At 42.1% G+C, this 11,496-nt stretch overlaps 1 protein-coding gene across 3 annotated transcripts in view; it reads right to left on the reverse strand.

The window, feature by feature from the left end:
* Positions 1–10,667, reverse strand: part of Nox4 (NADPH oxidase 4) — a 91,239-nt gene extending 80,572 nt beyond the window's left edge. Inside the window, exons 1-2 of one of the 3 annotated variants that reach the window (XM_075952725.1) lie at positions 10,452–10,667; positions 9,790–9,885 (exon numbers count right to left, since the gene is read on the reverse strand). In XM_075952725.1, the coding sequence (XP_075808840.1) occupies positions 9,790–9,885; positions 10,452–10,508 (153 nt within the window). In that variant the 5' untranslated portion in view covers positions 10,509–10,667. Of the gene's footprint in view, positions 1–9,789; positions 9,886–10,451 lie in introns of those variants that run through there. The other 2 variants (XM_075952726.1, XM_075952727.1) reach the window with 2 other exon arrangements.
* Positions 10,668–11,496: the final 829 nt, after the last annotated feature.

The raw sequence follows: 11,496 nt of genomic DNA on the forward strand, positions 1-11,496 counted from the left end.
CTAAGCATTTATGTACCAGATGCTAAGCATTGCACCTGCCTTTTCTTATGCAATCTTCAATACCTAAATTTCATTTCAAAGGTGAGATTGTCTCAGAACATTAGTTTACCCAAATCCTAAATGCATAAAAATGCCTGAACATGTTCTTTGAATTTGAGGCCAACCTGGTCTACAGAGCTGGTTCCAGGACAGCCAAGGCTACAAAAGAAACTTTGTCTCAAAAAAAAAAAAAAGCCTGAACCATTATTTAAATTCATCTCCATAGAATTCTAAGTTTTTTTAATAAGAAAGTACAAAGAAATCTTTATTCTTCCTCTCCAGAATTAGTTCTGGGATTTTAAAAATTGTTACTATGGCAAACTCAGTAGTTAGCAGGATGGGCATGAAGAAACACTGACTAGAAGTTAGAAGATTGGCTTTCCACAGTCAGTTTTGCTCTGAGTACACGAAGACTGTAACAATCCCTTTAGTCTCTGTGGCACATCACTGTACTACTGTCTTCCCTCACGTTTCCACAGGCTGACGAATTCTCAATAGAAGGATCTAGGGCCTCTGCTGCATGTGAAACCAAACAGCCTTCAGAATCCACAAAGCTCGTTCCCTGAAGTCACATTTAATGCCATTTAAGCTATCAAAATGAAATGCTGGTCCTATTGCTCCTGGAGAGTTCATTTATTTGATTCCCAAGGACATGAAGAAAGTATAAGGATCACTGAAGAACATTATTCGAAATAAAGGTAGTAGGGCTGGAGAGACGGCTCAGGGGTTACGAGCACTTGCTCCTCATCCAGAGGACACAGGTTTGATTCCTAGCATCCACATGGCGGTTCACAACCTTCTAACACTCTAGTCCCAGGAAATCCAATGCTGCCTTCTGACCTCTGTGGCCACTAAGGATGTAAGTAGCACACAGACATACAGGCAGACAAATCATTCATAAACAAAATAAAATAAATAAATATTGAAAATATTTTCAGAATAATATAGTAGTCTTTACGTTTGATCAAGTACTTATTGACAAAGATAAAGATATAATACATAATATATAAACAAACATCCAAAAAATCCCATTCAGGACCATTGTGAGAGGATGCATATGAACCTCAGTTAAGGACAGAGAATGTAGGTTTCCGAGAGAGCCCAGCAAATACAGACACTCCTTACCAAACCTGGTGGCATCAGCTTTATCTCTCAAGGCATGCATACGTTAGCAGGAAAGAAACCACTCTTACAAACTGTCTTCCACACATGTGCCACAGCATGTGTCTCCCCAACCCCAAGACACACGCATACAGTCTACATACAAAAATACAAGAGAATCCCATGTGTAACACAGTCTATGTGAGAGCTCTGAATAATAGAAGGAATGAGCAGAATGCGTTTTTCCCTGTCACTCCAATGAGGGCTCCGACTGGACTTTGACATTTCTTAGCTACCATGATCTGCACAATATTATCTAACCACTGTGAGCCTAAGATTTTCAAATTTTATTGTGTTGGAATTCTTATCTTTTATGATTGTTATAAAAATTCATTAAATATAAAGATTGGATATGTTTAAAAACAAATGTGCCAAGAACTGTACCTGTGACTTTGTGTGTGACCAATAAATGGTAGCTGTTGTTACAGGTTAAACTGAACAAAACAGCTGATATCTAATTGTTACTGACTCACAAAAATGGCAATGACGTGTGGTCCACCTTGATACTGCCGTGCATAGATACAGGTGAGCCCAAAAACCAATGGGTCAAGTTCTGTCACCAGATGAACACATAAAGAAAACATGTACAATGAAACAGTATTCTGTATTTAAACAAAATGCAAGGCAAATCCTGTCACTCGCACAACGTGATGGGCGAACCTGGAGATTAATATGCAAAGTGAGACAAGTAAAGCACAGAAGAACAAACGGAAGGACAAACACCACCAGATGCTCTGACTTCTGTTGGGAATCTAAGAAAAATCAACTCACAGAAGCAAAGAACAGAATAATGATTTCCAGGACAGAGGCTATAGGTAAAGCTAGGGTTCAAAAATGCAAATTTTCAGCTATTTAGGAAGTAACTGAAGATTTTGGGGAGATCGAGATATATTAGACATTATGATGAATATAGCAGCTAACTATCATATTCTTGAACACTGCGAAAAAAGAATTCTGTTCTGGCCTTAAACATGATACAATAATGTATATATCAAATATCTCATTGATCCATTCTATATATAACAATATGTTGGAAAAATAAATATATTAAGTTTTTATCTGTTAGCTAGTTTTTAAAAAAGCAAGAAGGAAAATTCACCGCTAGAAACACTGGGCTATAGTCCAAGAGCATGACTAGGAAGTCAAAGAGTCTATAATTCAGTTTCTCAGCTACAAAACAAAAAACTGAAAAACCTCTAATTCGTGGTTTAATTTAAAAGATTAAATAATTAATCAATGAAATGATCTATTTATGGTCTAGATTCCACTAGTCTTCAATGACGCAATGTTATTGATATTACTACTTCCATCACAAAATGAAGAAAACAAAATAAAAAAATGTTTAAGATCATCTCAGCTTCCACTTTAATGCGGTTTTGTATATTTATAAAAATGAATGATGTGGTAGATACATAGCAGAGGTTAAAGATTTAGCCCTAAATTTCCGATATGTGGAATTAGGAGTAATCTACATAAAATATTTCATACTTCTTTAACAATTTACCCCGAAGGCAAGTCACTAAGCTTCCTCAACTGTCATATGTGTTCAAGTATCATTTCATATAAAATAAAAAGCTAGTAGCCACGCAGTGTGGAGTTTAATGTGTTCTTTTTCTTTGATTTCGGCTATTATTATTGTTTATGCATGTGTAAATGTGTGTGAGCATACATGATATATGTGTGTGATGAGGGAAGGTGGAATGTGCCACAGCATGGGACTGGAGGTCAGAGATTCCGCATGTGCAACCAAAGCTCTAACTTAAGTTGCCTAGTGTATATAGCCATCTTGACAGTCTAATTAATGCTGTTTATTCCAGCGGGGCTAAATATGGCCTGAGAATCAATAGGTCAAATAGTGTTCAGGCCACTGATTCAGTAGACGACAGTGAATGAACCACTTCAAACTCCAATTTTTTATTTTGGAAAATAAAAAAGGAAATCTACGATAAGGCACGCAAACACACGGTACCACTGGTACATGGCTGTTATCACAGTACTCAAAGAAAGGATCACTAGGGCATGGCTACACAGAGACTCTGAAGCCATGCAGTCTCAGAAAAAAAATAAATGCCAAAATTTGCTATCTAGTAAGAGCCGATAAAGAACATGTGACTGATGTCAAAGTAATGTAATATAGACCCTCTCACTGGTCAGTGACCAGGGTCTCCCATTTCAACATCAACAAAAACTCTTGCCTACAAATATCTCTGAGCTGAAAGCTCAATCCATGCGTGGCTAAGTCTAGACAGAGACTTTTATAATTTATAGAATAAGGGGAAAAGTTAATGATTAAGGCCTCTTGGGTTGGAAATTCAAAGAACATATATTTCCTTCCTCAGCAGATTCAAAGCTGTGAAACTAGCACTGACTAGAAACCCCAGGTCTTTTCACCTGGAGACCACAGACCCCACTGGGAACAGGCAGAGAACTGCCTCCTCAAACGTTATGGAATAGCCCTAGGCACCAAGAGATGGTAAATGCTCTTGGCTATCACTAGAGGTTTAAAAAGAGTCAGAACACTCATAACTTTCTTTCAACATGGAAATCTCAGTTAAGGCTTTCCAAAGGAAAAGATCACTGTAGTAGATGTCAAACATATTTGTGGGAAAAAGGAGGGAAAAAAAGTTCTCATCATAGCCTAAGAACAATTACACAGAAAATATTTTGCACAAAGAAATTAATTTGTAGAGAATACAATATAGAAAATTGAGACACCTCGAACTGTTATTAGAAGATATATGTTTGATTCACATTATATTATTCATAGCAATTTAAAAAAGAAAAACACCCTTGACAGGTGACAGCACTCAGGGCACTGTGTATATTAGGCAAGCACTGGATCACAGACCTACATCACTTGGTCCAGATTCTTTTTTTTTTTTTGACACATGATACATTAGAAAGAAATTGTGTTTATTAAATCTAATACTATAAACAATGACTTTATACCAACTAAAGGCACAAACCTAATTTTCTCAGGGTGGCTCATAACACACTGGTATTCATTATTGTGGTGGGAAAAAAGTAACCACATTTTACATCCTTAAAAAAATAAATGGAAACAGAGTTCACCTTAAACATTCAGAAGTATCCTTTATTTTAAAAGTTGCTATGGGAGATTGGATGAAGTTATCTTGGTTTTACTTATTTGTTTGTTTGGCTGTTTCCAAAATGCAGCTTGTCACAATTAAACACCTCCAAAGGCGTGCATGATCTGATTAGCACATTAATTTGAGCATAAACCAGCCGTGATAAGGTTGCCTCTCAGTCTAGGAACAAATAATCCTAAGAAATCCTACCAAAGCATATTAATCTCACCTTTACTTAATCTTCCAGTGGTTCTTCTGTCAGAAGTTTCCTAACCTTTAAATTTGTTCTAAAAACAACCACATGATCATAAAAACAAACACTCCAGTTTTGCGAATTGGTTTTCTCATAATGCTAACCAGCTCTCACCAGCAAGTTTAGATCATGACGCAGAACTCTGAGAAGTATTTTATGGTCCAGACCAATAATTATTACATCCCACACCATCCTATTCAGTGTCAACTTCTGTTCAGTGGAGAAGGAACTAGGAAGACATCAAAATTCAGATCTAGATGAATTGTTTTGTTTTTACATTTATGGGGTATGTGTGTGTGTGCACGGAGGGGTTCATGTGTGCATGCCTGCGGGCATGTGTGTGTGTGCACGGAGGGGTTCATGTGTGCATGCCTGCGGGCATGTGTGTGTGTGCATGGAGGGGTTCATGTGTGCATGCCTGCGGGCATGTGTGTGTGTGCACGGAGGGGTTCATGTGTGCATGCCTGCGGGCATGTGTGTGTGCATGGAGGGGTTCATGTGTGCATGCCTGCGGGCATGTGTGTGTGTGCACGGAGGGGTTCATGTGTGCATGCCTGCGGGCATGTGTGTGTGTGCATGGAGGGGTTCATGTGTGCATGCCTGCGGGCATGTGTGTGTGTGCACGGAGGGGTTCATGTGTGCATGCCTGCGGGCATGTGTGTGTGCATGGAGGGGTTCATGTGTGCATGCCTGCGGGCATGTGTGTGTGTGCACGGAGGGGTTCATGTGTGCATGCCTGCGGGCATGTGTGTGTGTGCACGGAGGGGTTCATGTGTGCATGCCTGCGGGCATGTGTGTGTGTGCACGGAGGGGTTCATGTGTGCATGCCTGCGGGCATGTGTGTGTGCATGGAGGGGTTCATGTGTGCATGCCTGCGGGCATGTGTGTGTGTGCACGGAGGGGTTCATGTGTGCATGCCTGCGGGCATGTGTGTGTGTGCACGGAGGGGTTCATGTGTGCATGCCTGCGGGCATGTGTGTGTGTGCATGGAGGGGTTCATGTGTGCATGCCTGCGGGCATGTGTGTGTGTGCACGGAGGGGTTCATGTGTGCATGCCTGCGGGCATGTGTGTGTGCATGGAGGGGTTCATGTGTGCATGCCTACGGGCATGTGTGTGTGTGCACGGAGGGGTTCATGTGTGCATGCCTGCGGGCATGTGTGTGTGTGCACGGAGGGGTTCATGTGTGCATGCCTGCGGGCATGTGTGTGTGTGCATGGAGGGGTTCATGTGTGCATGCCTGCGGGCATGTGTGTGTGTGCACGGAGGGGTTCATGTGTGCATGCCTGCGGGCATGTGTGTGTGTGCACGGAGGGGTTCATGTGTGCATGCCTGCGGGCATGTGTGTGTGTGCATGGAGGGGTTCATGTGTGCATGCCTGCGGGCATGTGTGTGTGTGCACGGAGGGGTTCATGTGTGCATGCCTGCGGGCATGTGTGTGTGCATGGAGGGGTTCATGTGTGCATGCCTGCGGGCATGTGTGTGTGTGCACGGAGGGGTTCATGTGTGCATGCCTGCGGGCATGTGTGTGTGCATGGAGGGGTTCATGTGTGCATGCCTGCGGGCATGTGTGTGTGCACGGAGGGGTTCATGTGTGCATGCCTGCGGGCATGTGTGTGTGGAGGATAACTTAGGAAAGCCATTTCAGTCCTTCCACTAGATGAGTCCTGGGGATTGACCCAGTTCACCAGGTCTAGCAGCAAGCACTTTTCCTGCTGAGCCATCTCATTGGTCCCAGAGACATCTGTAACTGAACTAGTTTGGTGAGTGGTAAGGTCATATGACTATCCAGGTAAGAATATTCTACCTCTAAGGTTGTTACTTGAAATGTCCAAAACAAACCACTTGCCACATCTGGTGATTTGGTATGTTAATTGTGCCTAGGATTAATAAAGGACTGATTTGTTGTGTTTGTTCAGTGATTTTATTAACTTTTATTCTCAAGACAGGGTCTTACTACCATGCTACCTAGTGTTCAAGCAACCCACCTGCTACAGCTTCTTAAGTAATTAAGACTATAGACACTACAGGTACATGCCACAGGCACCTGGCTCCTATATTTTAAATTTAAAGTTGATACTGCTCATGTGCGTTATCAGAAAATTTTATGTGTGTGTATTTATGTGTGTGAATCTGCTTATTATCTATGAACTTTGTAAAATCTAAATAAGTCTAGTAATTTTGTGAATCAATATGAGATTATAACTCAAAAGAGAACAGAATGCATACTCTATTACAAATATACAAATATTTGGCAAGATAAACTGTCAAATATCACTTTGATTTTTTTAAATAATGAATATATGTCAAAAGAATGATACTTTGTGTTTACTGAGCTAAAGGTATTTTTCAGTTAATTCCTGCAGCTTTTTACTTTGTCGCGCATTATATTTCTACTGAACAACACTGATAAAAAAATATTAACCAATGGGATAAGTACTTAGGATCAATGGTTCCTTACAGCTTATGATACCAGGATACCTTTGTTACTACATTTTACAGATAAATGAGAGCAAATGTGCACTTAATGTTATTATCAAAATGTTTGGAGAATGGGTTTATTTCCCTTAGTGCTTTTTTTCCCTTTTTGGTATGTGTTTGTTTACGTATCTAAGTGAGTGTGTGATCTGTAAGCTTCTGTGTCTGAGTACATGAGCCCATGTATGTAGATACCAGACGTCTGGCTCTATCCCTCTCATTGCCTTGAGACAGGGACTCTCACTGACCTGGAGCTGGGCTAACATCCAGGAATTCTCAGTGTTCCTGCTGTGTCCGCTTCCCACAGCACTGGGGTTATAGAAGCTTGTGGTTATTCCTTACTTTGTATGTGTCTGCTGGGCATTTGAACTCGGGAATTCGTACTTGCAGGACAAGTGCCGTCTTCCAGTCTCCATTTGCGTTTTAAAGCAATGGAAATGATTTCTAGAAATACCACCATGTTCTTTTGTTTGTTTTGTTTAAACCTATTGTTTACCTGAAGGTGACTTAAAACATCACAATACCTGTACAGCCCTCAGCATTTCTAGATTCCTGTCATCGTGGAACTGTTTCACATATATAATTTTAGCTTATTAAACAAGTAATATGAAAAAGATATAAAACATGGAGACCAAAATGTGCATTTTAAAATTAATTGTATCTCATTGGTGCACCGTATTTGTAATAGAGAAGAAACTGTAAGTTCTTCCGCTATAATACCATACCCCATCTTTGTAAGACGAGAAAGGTAAGCCCAGAAAGACTATCGACAAAAGTCACATTACATATGCCTCAACAAAGTACACAGTATTACTACGGATGGAAGTCCTCGTTCATTAGAAACTAATATGTAAATTGAAATATCTATTACAAATAGCTTAGATAATTAATACTACAGAATTCACAACAGGTAATTTTCAGAAAGTGAGAAGTGCCAAGAAAAACCATTCCTTTCAACAAGGAGTTTTGTTGAAATGTTGAGGCCTGCATAGGTAGCTCGGAGGTCCACCCACTATGATTAGTCTGGAGTTTCCAAGAAAGCTAAGGTAGTAGTTGAGTCTTTCATTCATGTATCCAGTCCCTGCCATGCACCAATAATTCTTGGACTTCTCTGATTTGTAACATCATTGGCTCAAAAGCACTAATGCAGAATGAAGATAGAAAAGTAGATCATACTTTAATATGTCCTTCAAATATGTTGGATTTTGTCTATTCCTTTGTGCATGTGCTTGAACACGCCATCTTAATCATATTTGATTTGCCACCAGCATCAATTTGAAGTTAAATTACACAGCATGCAAGTACATAAAGACTACCTTGTTGGATTTTTACAAAATTAGTTTGCTAATTGCTAAATGTTGTCTCTGTGTTAGAGTAAAAATCCAAAGAGGAGTTATGGCTTTTGCACATCGCAGATTTATATAGTAACAAAAGCATCCTAATCAGAAGACATTCTGCTAGTGTAATTCTTCTCAGGATTTTTTCCAAGTGGTCCCCCAAGTTATGCATTAAGAGAAATGAGCCTCACATTTAAATATTTATAACTTATTAATTCACTTTGAGCAGTGAGTTTTCAAGAAATGGGTATGAAAGACTGAACATTCTTGGGAATTCATGGGAGAAAAGTTTCTTAATTTTTTTATTAGACTACAGTTATTTGCTTGTTTTTGTTTGCTTATAGGGTTGCTGGTCTACATTAGAGTGTAAGGCATTTAAAAATCAGTGAAGATTTTAATCCCTGTGTCCATTTAAAAAGCAATTTGAAGGACAGTCCTGAATAACTAGATCAAAATTGGACGGATGAAAGAAAGGCAAGCATGCTAAATTCAGAATTCTTCAATAAGAGGTCGTTTGTTGTTTTTTTAAACTATTTTTCTGAACCCAATACTTAAAACTAGAGCAATTAAATGTTAAAAGATGTCATCACCAATGACAAATACAGTAGTCTGTTTTGTAAAATAACCATTAGTTGAACTTAACTGCAGGGTTGGCATGTGCTAATGACTGGCTCTGGGTACTAAGGCTAGTTACCCTGAGCTCATCTCAAGTGATGTTAGTTTTTTAGATAGTTACATATTTATAACAATCAAAGCAGTAAGTCTCCTCTTTCGAGTGACGATGATAGATCGGCTGCCCTGGGATTATACAACACATTTCTAATTTTGGTGGTGGCATACAAAAATTCTGTCTCCTTATACAAAGTAAGATGTCCTTGAGGAATCCTGACATTTACAGGGTCAGGTAAGGTGGACACGGAACAGGAGAGGGATGTGAGAAACACAACCAAGAGAAACATCAACATGAAACAAACCACAGCAGAGGCTTGTATGATAGTGTCCTCAGACGAAACCATATCCAGCCAGTCACCTAAGGCCACCAGCAGAAACCTACCCAGAAGTAAGTAACAGCTCACTTTGTGAGTGTTAGTAAAACAGCTGAAATGCTCTGGACAGACTTGGGTGCAGGCAGAAAGCCTTGCTAAGTGTAGACTAACAGCCTGTTGTAGGTTGGTCCTCCTGGAGAAGCAAACCCTTCAGGGCTCCTTGGTGCAGTTTACAAAAAAGCAGCAATTTCCTTCAGGCACTAATAGCCTGGTCTGACAGGTTCATTCGCCCCACTTTAGCAGATACTACCCCTGGTCCTTAGAGAACCGCTTTCTGAGAGAAACGTGTTTACACAAGTAATACTCTGAGACATGGGCAGCCTGACAAAGCTCTGTAGCTGTCTGCTCCCTTAAACCCACTCCTCCAGGTCACCCCAGTTTCACTTACGCCCAACATCTGGTGGATGTAGTAGTATTCGGGCCCTTGGTTGTACAGCAGGAAGGTTTTCCAGAAAAGCAGGACATTTAGGGACAGCCAAATGAGCTAGAGCAGTAAAGGAGAGAATCAAAAATTACAAAAAAAAAAAAAAACCACAACTCCATAGAAGCCCCTCACTGGACTCTCAGCCCTGCACAGGCAACCTCAGGATTCACCAGAAGCATGCTCAATCAGAAAAGCCACTCTGAGGACCCTCATTTGACCTTACCCAGACTCTGCACCTGAAATAAAGGTTGGTGGCAAATCCACCCCTGAGCAAACTGAGACTTAAGATATCAGACATCACCACCATGGCAGAAGGGAACTAAAGCAATTGGAAGAGTAAAAGAGGCAAGCCTTTGAAAGGCTAAGGAAAAGCCGCTTTGGCTTCCCCTTCCTCCACGTACACACGTACATCACTCTGTAGTGAAGTTCGTCTAGGTGGAGCAGGAAGGAGTTATCTTCAGTAATGCGTAAAGTTGAGACTAGGTGAAAAAGTCTGAAACAACTCTCCCCCTCCCCCCCATGCCCAAACTTCCACTTCTTTTATGCCACCGGTGCACACTCCAAGAATGAATCAAACTCGCTGCGAGACAGACCGAGCGCCAAGCCAGCCTGGCCCGCCATCCTACCAGGCAGAGGTGTTTAACCCCTTCGTTGGCCAGCCAGCTGCTCCAGGACACCGCCATGCCGCCGGCGCCCGGGTGCTGCGCTCCGCTCCGTGCGTGGGGCTGAAAGGGGCGAGTTGAGGCCGGGACAGCGGTTGCCGGGGCGAGGCCTGCAGGGGGGCCGCGGGGGACCGAGGGTCAAAGGCTGGACCGAGTCCGGAGGCCGGGCAGGAGGTCTCCGCCCCGGCTCCCACCCGCGCCGCGCCCTCGCCTCCCCGCGTCCCCCCTGGCCCCGTGCGCCGCCCCGTGCCGGCTCCTTTGTCTCGCGCGAGCCTGTTGTTGTGGCGGCTCAGGACGTCCCGGGTGGGAAGGTGGAGGCGTCCCCTGCAGCTTCCAGCCCCGCCTGTCCAGCTGCAGACGACACCCCCGCCCCCAGATGTGGGAACGAGAATCGGAAATGTGGGAAGGATCTCTGCATCCAGGCGCGCGCACACCTACTTTCTTAGGAATGATTCTGTCCCCCTCCCCCTCAAAAAAAAAAAAAGTTCAGCAGAAAGAAGGAAACTTGGTAAGAAAATTTGAGCGGAAGTAGCCTTCTGTGTATTAGCGTCCTCTGTCCTGCCAGTCCTAGGTGAGCGGCCCTACCTACAAACAAATACCACTTCACAGCTGTAGGCCAGTCTCTTCTTTGCTTCTCCTTTCTCGCTGGCCCATCCCATCTTATCTTGAGATAAAGCTTTCTAGACTTTGCTAACCACAAATCAGGCCGGCAAAGCGTTAACACTGACGTCATTATCGGGAGTTTTAGGGAGGCCCGGATTCCCTCTAGGAGTGTATTCTTTACGCTGCCTAATTGCAAAGCCGACTTAGTAAAAGAGAAAACCTCTCAAACTTATACCAGAAGTTCAAGGAACGCTAAGGAGGGTGCAGTGGGCATAGTTAATTAAAAAGTTAACCGCATGAAATAATGCGGGTAGCATAATCGATGTTCAGTGACTATTAATATACTTCACAGGTGCCAGAAAGTCATTTGACATGCCTGACTTAATCGTGTGATTTGCAAGACTTT

This window comes from Microtus pennsylvanicus, chromosome 18 (genome assembly GCF_037038515.1).
Source record: "Microtus pennsylvanicus isolate mMicPen1 chromosome 18, mMicPen1.hap1, whole genome shotgun sequence".
Classification (NCBI taxonomy): domain Eukaryota; kingdom Metazoa; phylum Chordata; class Mammalia; order Rodentia; family Cricetidae; genus Microtus; species Microtus pennsylvanicus.